The sequence below is a fragment of the Nicotiana tabacum genome, chromosome 16 (assembly GCF_000715075.1).
Source record: "Nicotiana tabacum cultivar K326 chromosome 16, ASM71507v2, whole genome shotgun sequence".
Taxonomy (NCBI): domain Eukaryota; kingdom Viridiplantae; phylum Streptophyta; class Magnoliopsida; order Solanales; family Solanaceae; genus Nicotiana; species Nicotiana tabacum.
In genome coordinates, this window is record NC_134095.1 from 98,091,059 (window position 1) to 98,110,002 (window position 18,944).

At 36.0% G+C, this 18,944-nt stretch overlaps 1 protein-coding gene across 1 annotated transcript; it reads right to left on the minus strand.

The window, feature by feature from the left end:
• Positions 1 to 1,343: 1,343 nt before the first annotated feature.
• On the minus strand, positions 1,344 to 7,291 carry LOC107783897 (protein TAB2 homolog, chloroplastic). The gene is made up of 5 exons (XM_016604921.2): positions 6,760 to 7,291; positions 5,345 to 5,414; positions 3,291 to 3,462; positions 2,852 to 2,995; positions 1,344 to 1,909 (listed from the first exon to the last, which is right to left on the minus strand). The coding sequence occupies exons 1-5, from the start codon at positions 7,236 to 7,238 to the stop codon at positions 1,650 to 1,652; spliced, it is 1,125 nt and encodes a 374-aa protein (XP_016460407.1). The 5' UTR covers positions 7,239 to 7,291; the 3' UTR covers positions 1,344 to 1,649.
• Positions 7,292 to 18,944: the final 11,653 nt, after the last annotated feature.

Here is an 18,944-nt window from a genome sequence, read left to right on the forward strand (position 1 = left end):
TGCTTTAGAATCATTGGCCTATTTCGAAAGGTATAGGGTGCATTTTGTAGAATTGCATTTTTATCCTCTTCAAATTCAAAGCAAAATATGAAGTATCCATCATCATGCAAAAAGATCCTGGGGGTTGAGACGAAATGCGAAACCCCATAAACAAATTGAAGCATCTCGTTGAACATTAGAGCACCTCCTATAACATACCCAATAAGCACACGATTCCACTTTTGCTTATGACATTCTATCTCATGGTGATTTAATTGCACTACTTTAACCTCCGTCTTTGAGAACAAGTGGGTAAAATTTGAGTTTTATACCTTGGTTATGCATCCTGTTGTTTTTGATAGCTTCTGCCATTGTTGGTCTTGGCTGGTTCACTCTCTCGAAGTTCAATTTTCGAGTGGGCTGTGAATCTTCCTCCTCCTTATGCACAGGCTGCTTGTCTTCCATTTGCGACTGTTTTGAGCTCGACTCTCCCGGAATCCAGCTGGCCAATTGGATTGGGATTAGGGCTTGGTACTCCCCTGTTTCATTAATGATTTGCCTACTTCCATTACCGCTGCTTGTGCTCAATTGCAGTGTCGTCTCGTTTGGGTTGGCTTTAGGGCTTTTTTGGTTTTTATCGATCGGAAGGTTTTGTGTATCCAGATCTTCCTTCACAAATTTGGGACTAATAATGGTAGGAGTTGTTAATGAATATTCTGAAGTATTTAATATTTATCCACCAATTCTAAAATGTAACAACCCCGATTGTTGTTTTGCGCACTTGTAATCCGAATCGTGTTTTTGAGATTTTGTATTAGTTTGTATAACCATTTTGGACATGCAGAGATGATTTAGGTTAGGATCCGAGGGACTCGAGTGGATTTTAGCATCCTATGCGGCAAGATTGAAAAATCAAAAAAAAATAAATCACCCCTTGTGCTCCGGTGCATAAGATTTTGCATCCCACGCCGCATGCCCTTCGCATGGCAAAGCTTTTTTTTTTTGGGCTTTGTGCGACAAGCATGCACCACACAGGCAACGCACAAGGGGCAAGGTGTGCGCTAGGGACATGCCACACGGGCATAGTGCGAGGGTAAAATTTCAAAATACTATAAATGAGTCATGATATGAATCTAGATTAGTTGGACCAATGAATTACTAGATGATTAAACCAAGAAAAAAAAAAAGATACAGCCTCGCGTTTTACTACTTTTATCCAACTTTTATCTCGTTCCTTCTAATTGATTTTAGCTCCCATCTCTACATGTTTTCAACAAATTTATTCTTTACTGCAAATCTGAACTGAGCTTTTAAGCAGTACTTATGATTTGTAGAAACATTGAAGGCACAAACATGACCAAAAGTTGTAAAGATGAATTCAATTCCAGAATAGTGCCTCACACAAATTTCATTGAAGTAAATCAGGGCTGTAAGCAAATGCAAAGAGAGAGCATAACATTTCCACTTTTCTCAACTTGAACATCCCATGTACTGTATTTTATGTAAATGCTCAAAATTCTTTCAGATATTTTCCCTCTACTTTCGCAAGAATCTAATTGCGATTGATGCAAAATGATGACTTGCAAGCTGATCTCTCTACATTCTGGAAATGTCAAAGGCAGGAAGAAAATAGAATGTACAAAGGAAAACCTTGTATTCAGTTTTTCAAGTTATACAGGCGGAGGTGGCAAGTCTAATAGAAGCCAGAATCCAACACAATCATCAGAATTCAGGTCATTTTGAATAGCAAGGAAGTGCAAACCTCCACATGCTTTCTTTGCTGCTTCCCAAGCTTCTGCTTCACTTGTCGATACAGGGTTTTTCTTGTAAGTGGCGTAAATGTAGCGAGTAGAGATACCCACAGACAAAATTAAGGAAGCTCGGGCAACATCAGCTTCAATCGAACAGACTTCCAAACCATTCATCCAAGCTGTAGTAGTGCACAACAAAAAGAATATAATTATCTTTATATGCAACAGAAATTGTATATGATTATCTAAAGACATTTCTAGTTGTGCAACAGAAATTTTATATTCAGATAAAAACATTTCTAGTGAACACGTTATTCAGTGTCAAGGTAATAAAAGAGACATGTTATAAAGGTTATTACCATAAAATGATCTCTCATTCAGCGTTTTGGCAATAAAAATTTATAACTATTATATTTAGTAGAGCAATCAGAGTACAAATTACCAATACTGCCCAGAGTTATCAGGCCACTTGAAAGAAGTAATGAAATCCAAACAAACAACATCTCGGAACAGTATATGTATTCTAATTTATCCTTACAGGAAGGTTCAGCCTACAAGGAATAGCCTCTTATCCCTTTTTTCCTTTTGGTGCACCCATGAGGTTCCTATAGTATAGAAGATTGTGTGTCATTTGTAGAAAACTGTATCTTTTTGTAAGGCTTTCTACTTTTGGTATACTTTTTGTATACGCGTGTTTTTTCCCATTGTTCATATAATTTTGTTGCTTGAACAAAAGAAAAAGAGCGTTCAACACTTCAACCTATGGCCTCAGGATTTTGGGCCCACAACCTGCCATCTCTACTAATTCTGACTGGTTATCCTGCTTATTGAACAATTAAATCCTTAGACACCATGCCCCTAACATTGCGGCCATGACAAATTGTTGCAAACTAGAACTATGATGTTGATTTAATTCAGTGAAATGTGATTCTATTCAAAAAAGGGTAGAAACGGAAAGTATGTCAATGTATACTGATAGAGAATATGAGAGTCATAAAAGAACCACGATGGAAACTTGTCAATCTAGGAACAACACCTGTGCTCGTGCATGCTCACAAACTCACATAAAAAAATAAAAGTTAAAACAATAAAGTTAAAAAAGATTGGTAAATCTATCATACCTGCTAATGGTTTTGCACGTGAGGTTGCAACCGCTAGTCTGGGAATCAATGCTTTGTCCTCAATTTCGATCCCCAGAAGATCCAAGTCTAAACTTGCACCAAAAACTAACCTAGTCTCCAGGTTAGATACTTCCTCACGAACAGCTACAAACAAGATGAACTGTAAGTCCATAATTCTAAAGGTACAATATGAATTATTATAGTAGTAATTTATTTCCAACTTGATATTGGTTCTAATCCAAGTCTATATTCTCAAAATGAAATTCCAGTGAGAAATATGGCAAATTACAATACAGATTCCAGACAAAGAGGTGCAACAAATGGTGTAACTGCGTAAGGTAGGAAATTTAATCTTATTGCAACTCATCAAAAGCTTCCACAAGGAAATTAGAGATCCTCGGTTAGTCTTTTATCTTCTAGAATGTTACGCTTAAAGTACCTGAAAAAGGCAACTGGACAAAGGCCCACTTTTCTCCATAAAGATTCTCAGGAAGTTCCATTGGAAAAGGATTGTCAAGTGCAAGAAGTGGCTTGGCTCCTTTTTGAAAACCAGGATGGCGAGTATAAACAGTTTCATAGCGGTCTTCGAGCCAAAGAACAAGTGATAAACACTGAAATACAGCAGCAGACATTAGAATGTACTTCTATAGAAGAAATAGCATTGATTAATGATTTAGAGCATGTTTTAACACAAATTAAGACAATTGTGCTGTTAAAGTTCTCTAACTTCAGAAGTGTAAAATATTGTCATAACGTTGTTATACCCTCAGGAAAGTACCTGTCTGTGCCCATCAGGTGCATTGACAGGATAAAGCATTGATTAATGATTTAGAGCATGTTTTAACACAAATTAAGACAATTGTGCTGTTAAAGTTCTCTAACTTCATAAGTGTAAAATATTGTCATAACGTTGTTATACCCTCAGGAAAGTACCTGTCTGTGCCCATCAGGTGCATTGACAGGATATACTAGTGCTCAATTTACTGTTGCAGACCCAATCCTCACGTCTATTTTTTAAATCATTACTAGTCCAACATTTTAATCATAGTAGTCTGAAAAACTTTCAAATTACAAATCATTAAAATGGTAACAATGGAACGAAAGAATTATTACTAGCAGTACCATTGATGAAAAGGCTCAAAGAAATAAGGAACAAACACTTGTTTTACTAAATAGGGGTTTCCAGAAATACATTCCAAATGACTTTTAATTGGCGGAATTTTATAAGGACTCAAAACATATTAGCTTCTTTTTTTAAATGAAAAGTGTGGTCAATACAACCAACAGATTATGTTTGCCAAAAATTTAGCCAATACAACTGTTGATAACTAGTTTCTTCAGAACAATAAAATCTTGAAATTTAAAAGCAAGAAAATAAGAAGAAAAAAAAGGGGAATTGCAGATTATTTGCAGCCATCTTGTACTAGTTATTTCTTCATCGTCACTACTGATTCCTCACAGGCAGGAAGGGGATTGTTTAATATGGGCCTCTTTTGTTTTCTTCTTATCAAAGAATGAACTTTTGTTACTTCACGGATCAAAAACCAATTTTCCCATTTCATTTGGCCATGACTGAGTGGTGTATATACAGCATTGAGGGCACAGAAAGGAGTCTGAAACTGATATGCATTTTCAGATCAAATAAGAAAATGAAGCTCTCCATTATATATCTAACTGAAGCATGGAAAGGGGAAGCTTCTCTTGGAGAGACTACAAACACAGAGGACAGTAAAAAAAAATATCCAAGATACAGGACGGATTTGTAACCAAGTCAACACAGGGTTATACTGATGAGGTAGCTCTTTTATGCTAACGAGACAGCTCGACAAAAAACAGCCTTCTCACACACCAGAAGGTAGTAGTTCCATTCAAGTTTTTCTCTAGCCAGGTTATTTTAATTGTAACAGCCAATTGCAATAAAGAACCTCTATTTAACCAATTATGATGAAATCAGCAAAGGAAATCTACAGAAGCTCATTGTTCATACAATATTTATATCTTTATACCAATAGTCACCAAAAAGCAAAATGAAGGCAGCATTTTATATGCTTATTCTTATGGATTTACCGGGAAAATATGGTATGATCAATACAAGTTTTCACAAACTTCATTTTCTAGCCTTTTTGAGCCGAGGGTCTCCTGGAAACAGCCTCTCTGCCTCTCGGGTAGAGGTAAGGTCTGCGTACATATTACCCTCCCCAGACCCCACTTGTGGGATTACACTGGGTTGTTGTTGTTGTTGTTGTTGTTCATTTTCTAGCCTTTAGGTAATTCTGGCATCAGTAAACATAAAAACGCGGCCACTTAACAATTCATGTCATTGATCATCCCGAGAAGAATGTCAGCAACCACTTATGTTTTATTATAAAATACTATATTGCTAAAGCAATTGAATTCTGCATTTCCTACTGCTAAAATCTTTGTAAAAGCAGTTCACCATAAGTATCATCTAAAAGCTATAATTGATGCGCGAGAAAACAATTAGGCAAATACCCGTTTGCTAGGAACAGGTTTGATGCCAAGCTCATTGCAAGCTCTTGTAATAATTGTCTGCATTTGTGACCTAAAATTCAAAAGATTCAAAACTCCATATCAATTATGCAACAAAAACACTCCCTCTCTCCTAATTTATATGATGCACTTTGCTTTTTAGTATGTCACAAAAAAAAAATGATACATTTGTTGGGATCGAAATAATATGGTGCATGTGCAAGCTAAAAATGCAAAACAGCTGGACGATAAATCGTACATGAAAGAAAATATACTAAAGAATAGGACATTATAATGGGGTTGGGTCAGTTGACCTACATATAAAAATTAGTATAAAAATATAAAAACTATTGAGAGAAAAGTCTCCCATAAACAAAACTCTTTATTGACTACATTGTGGATGTTATTGTTGTTTGTCTTGTTGTGAGAAGAAAACGTCAATTTATAGAATTACAAAACTTCTCCTCCAAGAAAAAGATAAGGAATATGAAAGAGATTTATCCATTTTAGGGATCTTTTTCCCTTCCTTCAAGAAAGAGAGACCTAATAGATTAAAAATTCTGGGCAAAATCCTAACAATTACCCCCTTGGCCTGAATTTTCTTGACAAATTTGATTCACATTCTTCAAATAATCTTCATCAATGTTGCTTGTCATGATTAAAACGGGTATGAGTTAAAATTGGAGCCCTGTGCATTAAAAGTGAACACGGTTTAAAAATGACTTTTGGTTTCAAAGATGCAGCAACATGAATGTTGAAAATATATGATTGAAAGTCTCCATATGTAGTATTTCAGACTGATTTTTTTGGGATACGTCAAATTAATTGTTGCTTGATCTGAATCCGCCTTGAACTTGTCTTCAACCTTGCTTTAACCATTGGCTCTGATACCACTTGTTGGGATCAAAATAATATGGTGCATGCGAAAGCTAACAATGCAAAGTTGTTGAATGATAAATCATACAAGAAAGAAAATATACTAAAAAATAGGACATTATAATGGGGTTTGGCGAATTGACCCCTAAACAAGACTCTTTAATGACTACATTGTGGATGTTATTTCTTGTTTTTCTTGTTGTGAGAAGAAAACATCAATTTATAAAAGTACAAAACTCCACCCCAATAAAAGGATAAGGCATATGAAAGACATTTATTCCTTTTAGGGGCCTTTTTCCCTTCAAGAACGAGAGTCTTAATAGATAAAAAAATTCAGGACAAAATCCTAACAACTTTTTATATTTAGAAATACTTTAACTTTAAACCTCTTAATTTACCCTTAATGATATGATTTACAGCCACAAGTTTCACACTTCAAGTACAGTCAAACTATATCACATAAAATGGGGCGGAGGGAGTAGAAAAAACAGAAAGAAATATGTGAATCAACAAAACCACGAACGTTGGACTAGAAAACTAACCTGAAGAAGCGGATTTTATCTGGTAAGGGCACGCCTAAGTCATCACATATGGAGACTAAAGCATCTTTCAAAGTGATGCTATTGATAACATTATTTGGAAAATATTTGGTATACTGAAGGGACAAGGAATCATCACAAACAACAAGCTCCCATAACTTTTTGCCTCTAATATCAAGGATTGGCCTAGAGCAAAAATCTATTTCCCATTCAGAAATGCTCTGAGGGTCAATTTCAGGGTCAAGATAGACTAATTCAGCAGTGGGGTCATCATCATCTTCTTCAGCCTCCAACGTTGATGAAATGGAAGAAGCTTCAGAAATTGAACATGATGGAGAATGAACAGACTTGAGCTTGGTTTTGGGAAATTTTGCTAGTGATTGAAAGGGGAATTCAGTTAAAGAAGTGAAATTCGAAATGGGTTTATGAGTTTGAAGTAAAGGGTGTCTGATTCTTGAAGGATTGAATCTTAGAGCAGCCATGACAGCTAAATTTTCAAGCAGCAATGAAGAAATTGTAGAAAGGTGAATGAAATGTAATCTCTTCCACTTATATTTTGGCATTGTGTGGGCCGTCAGATCAAATGGAATTAACGGTCTGGATTTGTCCGAGCTTATTGATGTGAGTACAGTTTTTAACGGTCTTTGCACTAATCCTAAGGGTTCGTTTGATATATCAGATAAGAATAATAATTTTTAGATAAAGTCTGGGATTAACTTTATCCCATATTTAATTTAGTTATTAAATTCTGGCATAATTTGTACATTAAAATAATGGAAGAAGATGAAATAACTAATCACATGGAATGTCCCACCCCATGAGATATCCCACTATTGTTCCCAACAACACCTAAGTATAAAAATTTGGAGGAATGGGGTACCGACATCTTTTTTTAAAGTTAACTAGTATTAGAACTCGCGCGAACAATGTTAAAAATACTACTATATCAAATTATGATTTGACTTGTTTAAGCGCATGAGATTATATTGCTTTAACAAAGTTAAACTATCTTCTTTTTCTTTTTCCAATATACTCGATAGATAAATTCTATGATATCATACTTTATACTTGGTGTAAAATTGAAATAACATAATTATTAGAAGTTCTTGATATTTTGCTATAATAAAAAACCCACGCCATTGTTTGTTTTTCATTTCTTATACAAATTCTTTTCTTATCTTTTTCGTTCTCAAACATACCAAGTTAAAAACATAAAAGAAGATGGTAAACAAAAGGAAAAGCACTAAAAAGCAATAAAATAGTTTGAATCACAATCAACGAATAAGATTGAATGAAAATATCAAACTTGTCATATGACAAACTAAAAAGAACATAAAAGAGAATTCAAAGCAAGACTCTTTTCAAGTTAAAGCAACAATCAATAATGAAAGACAAACAAGGTAAAAGACACAAAAATCACTCTTAAAACAATAATAAAATCTTTAACCGAGAGAGACAAAACCTTGGTGTCATTGAAAATTGATAACGTTTATAACGCCCTTTAATAGGGATATTCCTGCTTATTCTTTTCATTTTTTTTCCTTTTGAATCCAATAATTCGATGTTACTCTTAATTTTGTCAAATACAATGAGTATTCTACTTTTGTGTCATATATAACTTATGTTTACCTATTTTTAGTAGCTTTAAAGTAGTGCTAATCTACGGAAAAAATGTAGTACAAATATGAGTGCTTAATTTCGGGCGATTTGCAGTTGTACCATATATTTATGTCACCTTTTAATATGTACCTTATTTTTAAAAACTATTGATTTCCTAACCAACTAACAAAAAATCCGTAATAATATGACCATTATACCCCTTCCAAAACATATAAAAGATGCATCAAGCATACCCAGATTCAAATTTTAGATCTCCTCCGTATCTCCTTCATCGCTCCGTCTCTCTTGAGATCGCCTCTCGCAAAGCAGATTTGAACTAGATTCAAATTCCAAATTCAAAATTACAAAATACATTGTAAGTATTCAAATTCATCTTCAGAGTTCAAAATAGTTTTTGAATTATACGTTTTCTGATTGATTGATTGAAGTTGTTTGACGAACTTCACTGATATGCTGAATTTGCATTCTAAATCTGTTTGACGTTGAGTTCTAACATTCTAATCCGACAAATATGCTGAATTTTTTGGTTTATTTGCTAAATAAGCTGAAGTTATTTAGTTCATATCTAAAAACTTCACCAAAATGAGCTGGCAAATAACACAACGAAGAAAAAAATTATATTAAAACATTATATGAGTGTTATCATTATTTATTTGCTAAACAAGCTGAAGTTATTTAGTTTATATTTAAAAAATTCAACAAAACGAGCTGAAGTTTTCGTATTGCACAAAATTTCATATTGCACAAAAACTTAAGCATTAGTTGCTGAAGTTTTTTTTTACGTAATCTTTAAAAACTTCAGCAATATGAGCTGAAGTTTTTTAGTTAATATTTAAAAACTTTAGCAGGAGGAGCTGAAGTTTTCCTATTACACTGGGTAAAAAAAATAAAACATAAATTAAAATTGTATATTGCACAAAAAACTTCAGCATAGGTGCTGAAGTTTTTCAGTTAATCTTTAAAAACTTCAGCAAGAAGAGCTGAATTTTCCTCCTACACTAGGTAAAAAATAAAACATAAATTAAAATTTCATATTGCACAAGTGCTGAAGTTTTTTAGTTAATATGTAAAAACTTCAACAAATGGAGCTGAAGTTTTCCTCCTGCACTATGTATTTTATTATCATTTTATTGGAAAAATTTCATACCAAAAAATGCTTATGTTTTCAGGAATATGTAAAATATTTTTCATATAACTTTTTGTATGATGAATTTTTTTTAGTTCATCTGCTAAAAATGCTTAATATTTGTCGTGCAATATGTAATTTTCGGATAAGTTTTTGTTAATTACTTTGTTATTTTCTAAGTTTAAAAAGAATTTTTAGTTCATGCTTGAAGTTTTCATCAAGCGCTGTGTATTTTCGGATTAGTTTTGTTAATTCCTGCTGAAGTTATTTAGTTCATTTCCTCTGTTATTTTTCAAGTTTGAATAGAATTAATATTAAAAAAGTGCACAAAAAACTTAAAACAAAAACTGAATATTTCATTAAACATTAAAAAGACAAATTAAATTACATAAATAACAAAAAAAAAACTAATCGTCTATATTATCATCATCATCGTCGTCGTCACTACCAGATGGACGAGCATCTTCATCAGCAAGATTATCAAATCTTGCATAAATCACAAGTGTATCAAGCTTATTGTTAATTTCTTCCAGCTCTCTGTCGTACTTGTCTATGAGCTAGTATATGATGAGCTAGTATATGATGATGATGTTGCCCACAGTGGCTGAAATATGATTCAAACGGCGTTGTATACGCGTATATATGTATGTATATGTATATGAGATATGGGAAAGGTTATGGCGTTATATACGCACCACCACTTGATCAGCTGGTATACGATAATGATTTTGTCCGCAATGGCCGATATGATATGATGGGATTCCCTCAGAGGCTGATGATGTTATGAAACATGTACCTATGCACGACATGACATTCATACGCATACGCATGATGCTAGAAGTAATTTATGATTTACAAAGTTATTCAGACTTACAGGTTGAGTCATGTACTCTATATGTCTTCCATGTCTCTTATGTATTTATGTATGTGCCTTACATACGCAGTACATTATTCGTACTGACGTCCTTTTTGCCTGGGGACGCTGCATTTCATGCCCGTAGGTCCCGATAGACAGGTCGAGAGCCCTCCAAGTAGGCTATCAGCTCAGTGGAAGATATTGGTGTGCTCCATTTGCTTCGGAGTTGCTCGTTTGGTTAGTATGATTTAGACATGTATTGTTTGATATGGCGAGGCTCTGTCCTGGCCTTTATGACATTTATGTATTCTTAGAGGCTTGTAGACATATGTCGTGTACGTAAAAGGTTGTACGGCCTTGTCGGCCTATGTTTTGAGTTTATAAAGGATCATGTTGGCCTATTAGGCCCGTATTTCATGTGTATATGATGATGTAATAAGAAAGATACGTTACGTTGGTACTCAGTTGAGTAAGGTATCGGGTGCCCATCGCGGCCCATCGGTTTGGGTCGTGACAAAAGTGGTATTAGAGCAGTTCTATCCTATGGAGTCTACAAGCCGTGTCTAGTAGAGTCTTGTTTATGGGTGTATTGTACACCACACTTATAAGCAAGGAGGCTACAGGGAATTTAAGATTATCACTCTTTCTTCTTACTCTAGATCGTGTGGTAGAGCTCACTTATAAGAATTCATGTCCCGAGCTTCTATTTTTATTTGTAATAAAACGATGCCTACATTCAGAAGGATGATCGATAAGAGATATAGCTGTGGAAGTGTTGAATTAGAGGAACTTGACTTTGTATCATGCTTATGATAAGTAAATATGAGATCTTCATCAGATCATGTGTGTACTGAAAAGTGTAAGCCTCTTGATAAGGAGTCTTAAGGCAAGAATGCCTATCCACCTTTTTGGTGAAAGACAATGAGAGATTAAGGAGATAAATACAAGTTTCAACAAGCAAAAGAAGCAAGAGAAAGAAGAGTATGAGGCACCCAATTAATGAAGGCTAACGGCGTTTATAATTGAGGCAGAGGAACATAAGCTTTTTGAGTTATATTCAATAGTAATAGAGGTATATACAATTGGTCGCAACCATTCCAGGTATGCCTTATGGAGATTAACACAGAAGTAGTATAAGAAGATATGATAGATGAATTGTTTGCGTTAGTTGACATTTCTGAAGGATATTGCAAATATGCTAATAGATCTCTTTATGAGACACCAGATGGTGCACTCTGAAATAGTGCAGCTAGATATGACTACTACAAAGACATGCACTATAAGCCTTGAAGGGATAAATATTACCTTAGTGTGGCTCGCGTCCCTAGTAAAGCGAGAACGTTAAACAACTTGAAGAGTCATTGGATAGAGCAAAGGGAAGCTAAGAGCAAAGGAATGTCTTGTTCAAGTTTTCAGAATAAAATGATAGGCGTAAATGTTAGCGGGAAATAAGAAAAGAGTTAATAAAGCATTATGAGTAAGATGTGATACATGGATGGAAACGGTAGATCAAAAGATGACAATGCTATAAAATCTATAGTTAAGTGAAGGAAGAGACGATGAGTGACAGGCCTTAGGACAACAAAAGAGTATAGGTCACACAACCATGTTCTCATTTCGAGAAATAAGTCCGCAACTCTAGCGCGATTACCAATAGGAAAAGTTAGACCCCAGAGTAACAAGAAATCAGTATGGGCTGGTGAATAAGATAAACTAAATATGAATTAGGGGATGAGAGATTTGGTAATAGTTAGCATCATGAGAATTTCAGGTCACATTCCGGCAATAAGAGGACAGACAACAGAAGAAGGTTCATGAGAAATTCAGAGAATGGTCATTCAGGAAGAAGCTTCCCTAAAGCAAGCAATGTTAACAAAGTTAAGCTTAAGGGACCATATGTACCAGTTACATTAAGTGTCACCCTCGCGAGTAAGGGGATTTGTTATCCTTGGTACAGAAGGATTGCCGCAAGGCAAGTAAGTATCATTGATGTTTAGAAACGACACCAAAGATGAAGAGGTAAAATAACTATAGGTTGATCCTCATGGCTTCAGCTCTTAGTACACCCCTAAAGGGGGGAATATTGAGTGACATGGCATTAAGTCGGAATTAAGTGGTTCTAGTTACTATGGAATGGTAAAGGAATAATGCGATAAATGAAAGAGGAATGAGGCGGCACTTATCCAAATCTTACAGATACGCTACAATTCAAGAATATTGTGCAAGCACAATGTCAAGGAGAGGAAGTAAAGGTTCCTGCCCGAGCTGTTATAAATAAATAAAGAGCCAGTACGAGACGTAAGGTAAAACAAAGTAAATAACCCAAGAAAGATTATGAGGAATATTGATATGAGAATGGGCCAATGAGTAGTTAGTAATTGGTTAGGAAGATCTCAGTTTTGGCTAAACAGGAGGTTACAGACGAGTCATCAGATCGTTTAAGATAAACATAGTAGAACCCAACATGGAGAATTCAACCTCGGAGAATATCATTATAATACTTGAGATATATTAAAACAAGAGTCGGGGTAGTTAAAGGTACTATATGAGTGTTACGAGGATAAAAGAAAGTGCCACTGGGAAGGCAGTCAAAATATCAGTTCAGAAGCAATCATATAAGCACAAGGGCATGAAAGTAAGCAACTACAGATGATTATAGGCAAGTAAGACCATCAAAAAAGGTCTGTAATAATCTCACAGCTTTACAAGAGCCAAGGGTTCTCCCTAAGTACTACAACGAAAGACTAGCTGAGGAGATAAGAAAGAAGGCTTCAACCTAAGCACAACGAACTAAAGAGGAAATGGTCGTGTAACAACAATCTCGCAACAACATTGTAAGCATTCCAAAGGAAAGTGGCACCTACCGTGGCTAATGAACGGGAAGTAAGAATTAAAAGTAATATTCGAGATCATATGAGTTGTATACAAACTCTGGCAAGTGTGGACACTAAGATAAGTTAAGTATGGATGCAACACGGGGGCAGAAAGACCTGAAAAGTGATAGCTTATGTTGAAAGAAAACTAAGATGGAACGAAATAATTATTCGATCAATGATCCAGAGTTAGTACATTATAGATACACTCAAGATTTTGGAGCATTATCCAGGAAGCATATTTGTTGACAAATCCCACCGGATTATGTATGTACCAGAGGTGCGAGTATTATAATAGAGCTTCAAGTTATGGACGTGAATTACACCTATGTGGAAGGGAAGTTATGAAAGAGATAGAAGATATGATACGAGATTTTAAGTAAGGTAAAAGTGAACAACGTACGAGATACTCAAATGCAGAAAAAATTAAATCCATACTTCGGATAGAAGGTTATAAGTACGGGGATTCAATATCCAGGAATGATAGTGGCATCGTTAGTGGCATATCTTCCAGCCTATGGTTTCTACGTATCGAGAGGTGTAGTTAAAAGAGTATAAATGAGTTAGAGATGATGTGATGTCTCGCTTGATGTTCCGGAATAACACAAGGAAATCTATGGTGCAAGCAAGTGGAAGAAAGGTTGCAAGTAGTATAAATGGATATGTATAGGTTGCAAGCTAAAGTATGGTAGAGCGACAAGGTTTTAGGAAGATAGGAGCAAGGATAAGAAAAGGTGAGTGAGAAGGTGACGAGAATGGATAAGTCATCGGGATTAAGCCCATGAAAACAAGAAGAGCTGATGGTTTCTCTAAGTTATAGAAAGCTCAGTATAGCCTGAATGAACTCAAAGGAGTCTAAAACTAGTAGCATTTAGAAAAGATGGAATGCTGCACTGATAGTACAATGACAGTGTAATTAGGATGGGTAAAGGATGATGTTTAGGCCTTCGAGTGAGTAATGATTTGAAGAGGACTTCATGGATCGTACGAGATTAAAATGCCCACATAAGTAAATCACATTGGGATGCTATAAAATATGGTCATTGAAGTATAGTATCTCCCCAGGTGGATCAATCTAATTATTTCAGATGTTCCCCGATAAAACGTGAATCCTAGTAGCAATATTACATAAAAGGTTAAGTTATCATGGGTGGATTATGGATCAAAATTGAGGTGAATCAACAATGGATGGATAAAAGTTATAAAGTATGAGAGGAGATTAGGTCGTCATTCTTAAAGATGAACAGTAATGTGGAGGCATTAGAGGACATAGATTTATACGTATGAGATAAGCAACGAAAGTAATCTGAGATTTGGTTAGCATACCTCAGTAACGAGAAATCGAGGTAAGAGTTAAGGTGTAGTAAAGTTATACGAATGGATAACCAGGTCTATAAAATAAAACATAGCAATATTCATAAGTTCTACAAATACCAAGCGAAGAAATTCAGGCTTGGCTAAAAGCTGGAGGAAAAAGGAGAGGAGAGCCGCATGGGCACACTTACAAGGTCAGTATCGTAGAAGCTGCATAATGAAAGGTAGCAACAGTTACGAGATTGGAAGGGATTCGATCACAAGTCATGGCGTGGGAAAGAGGCCTAAAGGGGGGAATGCCCTGGCCTTTGGACTTATTCACAGAACATCTGCCTAGATGGAAAAAGGACTACTAAAGTATTCGCAAGAGCTACGGGATATGAGAACGATAAGCGCATCAGTCAACATTCGAGGATGAATGTTTCAAAGGGGGGAATGATGTTACACCCCATATTTTCGTACATGAAAATACACCATAAATAAATTAATAAGAGCCCGAAAGTGAGATGCCACGTCCTGCAGTACTACATTACGACGATGTTGCACCCTGTAGTGTTGTACGTTGAATTTGTCATAATATAACTGACATCAGTCCAAGGAAAAGATTATTTGAAGATTATAAGAATTATGCTATTTCAAATAAGTAATAAGTAAATTCGTAAAGGTGAAAGGGGAAGCAAGTCAAAGAAAATCAATTTTCGTCCAAGTTTGGCATGTTGGGATAAAATACGGCTCAAGCTAAAATACTCGGTATTTTATGGACTAGTACCATACAAGGTACAACATGACCATAATAATAAGGTGTATAAGGTATGTGAAAAGTGAGTAATATTTTAAGTAAGTGAGAATAATTTTCAATTTTGTGGGTAATTGATTAATTACTGGGTAACGGAACATTACCTAGTTAATTATTAAATTATAAGATGATACGTGGCAGCAAGGAAGCTCCAAGCATATGACTAATTAGTCATGTAAGAATAGTGGCATCTACGTGTAAATCACTGAAAACACTCTACACTCTGTAGCAAAAGTTGTGACCATTCCCTTCATATCTTTATAATTTCATATATTTATTTGTTTTCTTGAATTGTCCAACTACTTTTTCAAGTTAGTTAGGAGGCTCTCAAGATTTTATCAACACATTTTATAAGGAATGACCAGAAAAATGATAGCCCTTTTTGGTATAGTGATATCAGCACTGATTTATAAGGCAATTATGCCCCCACCTCCCAAATTTGTGGCTCACCTAACGGACCACCAGTTACAGCACCAAGAGTCAAGCTTTCTGATGGCAGATATTTGGCTTATAAAGAAAATGGTGTTCCTAGAGATCAAGCAAAACATAAATTTGTTTTCATCCATGGATTTGATTGTGTTAGACATGATGTTGCGCCGCTCACCACTATTTCTCCTAACGCTAATCATCCGAAAAGAAAAGGTTTCCAACGAAATCTTGCAACAACGCAATTCCAACGTGAATTTGTTAGACTCGTAGCAACGTAAAATTTTGCGGTTCTAAAGAAGTACGATCCAATCTTCTCCATGAGTATTATACGGGGTTTTCCCTATCCCAGGTATGTTAAGGCGATCCATTCTTTCTTTTGGCATGATCCATACGATACGAACGAAACGTGCAAATGCACAAATTCCATTAATGACTCTATTCATAGAAGTATTAGAGATACCTATGTTCTTGAATTTTCACGTGCCATAATATTTTATCATCTGTTCATGGGTCTCAAAAAAATATGAAAGTTGAAAAGAGTTTACTTTATGATATTACTCAGAGCAAAAATGGTCTTATGACATTCCGAATGATTTTATTGACATACTTTCATGCATTGCATTCATGTGCATTGACCCATGACCAGATGGCGTTATATACGCGTATATATGTATATGTATATAGGATATGGGAAAAGGTTACGGCGTTATATACGCACAACCACCTGATCAGCTAGTATATGATGATGATGTTGCCCACAGTGGCTGAAATATGATTCAAACGGCGTTATATATGCGTATATATGTATGTATATGTATATAGGATATGGGAAAGGTTATGGCGTTATATACGCACCACCACCTGATCAGCTGGTATACGATAATAATTTTGCCCGCAGTGGCCGATATGATATGATGGGATGCCCTCAGAGGCTGATGATGTTATGAAACATGTACCTATGCACGACATGACATTCATACACATGACGCTAGAAGTAATTTATGATTTACAAAGTTATTCAGACTTACAGGTTGAGTCATGTACTCTATATGTCTTCCATGTCTCTTTTGTATTTATTTATGTGCCTTACATACGCAGTACATTATTCGTACTGACGTCCCTTTTGCCTGGGGACGCTGCATTTCATGCCCGTAGGTGCCGATAGTGTCACGACCCAAACTGAAGGGCCATGACTAGCACCCGACCACACTTGCCGAGCACCAACGTACATTTCATCTAACCTTCATTATTATCTTTTAAGGCTAAAGAGATCAATATAAATGGTAGACCTAGATCATGGACAACCAACAATAAAATATGACGGCATGAACATACATAGCAGGGGATGACCAGACAATCAAGAAACTACATATAAGGTATGAGCTACCACGCTACTATGAAAGACTATACAACAAAAACTAGCCGACAAGGCATACCAAACTATACATGAGCCGACACTTGTCTATGAGCCTCTAAAAGAACATAAGTGTTGCAACATAGCCGGAACAGGGCCCCGACATACCCATAATGTCTATAACAAAAATTGCATACCAAGACCAAGGCAAGTCCGGAGAAGGGATCTCGCCAATCACCGCTGAACTGGACAGTCTACTGTGGTAGGGGAGCTGCACCTGTCTGTCTATCAGGACCTGCAGCACGACATGCAGCGTCCACAAATAAAAGGACGTCAGTACGAATAAAGTACTGAGTATGTAAGGCAAGGAACCATAAATACGATCAGTAATGTAAGCAAGGATAAAGAATATACCACCTGTAACATCTTAGTACCTCTGAGGGCTACTTACATGAAATGCATGATACATATGTATAAATACATAAACCTTTAAAGCATTCGCCTCTGTGAGCATCATCATCATCATATCGTACCCGGCCATAATAGGCTCGGTAGAATCGTACCCGGCCACGTGGAGCTCGGTAAAACCCAACTGATCAGTGGTTGCACAATAGGTGCCGTACCCGGCCAACTATAGCGTGGCTCGGTAGAGTAAAATAGATACATATATATAATTCATGCTCGACTCATGGAATCACATTCTAAACCTTTCGGAGTGACGTAAGGTCGGTATCCTCTATACACGTTATTAGGACTAACTCTTCACTATGAACCTTATAAGACTTAGGAAGTACCAATAACATTGATAACATAAGAATAAGAGAAGCAACATTAACATCAATCGTTCCATAAGAGGGAAAACAATGTAAGTACTGCTAGCTTCTAAGAGTAGAGTATCTTTGAAGATCGTTCATTACATTATGTGCAATCGGAGTCGTGCAAAAGAAGGAAAGGGATAGCCTCACATACCTTGTATATACTTCCCCAATCTCAAGCTATGCAATTGTCAAAACTCCTTAGTCTACAATAAGAGAAACGATACTATCGTTATCATTTAAGCGTCATAACTATTATGTATCGACCACAACCTATTTTACGATGAAACGGACAGCACCTCCCCTATATATATGACCTCACACCATTCAAAATAGTCACCAAACAGCCCAAACAACATCAATAATAAACATATTGAGCCTCCCAATATAGTCCACACACAGCCTAATCACTCCATACATACGACGACCACCATAGTCGTGTCAAACAACCTGGAAATGTTACGAATAACTATCAGCCCATAAACCTACATATATATGGTGTTTCTCCACACCCTTCCTCCTCCAAAACTCCACAATATAGTAGTAAAATATGCAGCCCAACAACAACGCAAAACAGTCCACAAAACAATAACATTACTACCAAGCCTTTCGATATAAATCTCACAAGTTCTAGCTTCAATGGCTTAGCCGCAACTTGGATAATCTTAAATACATATAGAGTAAGAGGTTCCTTACCTTTATACAGAAAGAACAACTCCAATTTGACCTTAAATTTCCAAGAAATATCCCTCCAATGCTGCCACAACAACAAAACAATGAAACTAGCGATCAATTAGTGTTTTTCGGCACTAGAATCACTTTAGAAGGCTTGAAATCACCTAGGATTGATATTAAGAACATTAGGGAGTATTTACAGAACATAAACCCTTTAAAACAACCTCCCACACGAGCTGGAACAACACAAAAATGAGCAACAACAAGAAGAACAAGAGACTTACTAGCGCCACGGAATTCCCGACACTTGATTTGTGTTGTTTGCCCTTT

Excerpts from the sequence above, each read along its gene's own strand:
- LOC107783897 (XM_016604921.2), bottom strand. The coding sequence starts at position 7,238 with ATGGCTGCTCTAAGATTCAATCCTTCAAGAATCAGACACCCTTTACTT. Across the intron at positions 2,996-3,290 it reads TGTCCAGTTGCCTTTTTCAG|CTGTTCGTGAGGAAGTATCT; the intron begins GTACTTTAAGCG and ends TCTTGTTTGTAG. Across the intron at positions 1,910-2,851 it reads ACGTGCAAAACCATTAGCAG|CTTGGATGAATGGTTTGGAA; the intron begins GTATGATAGATT and ends GCACTACTACAG.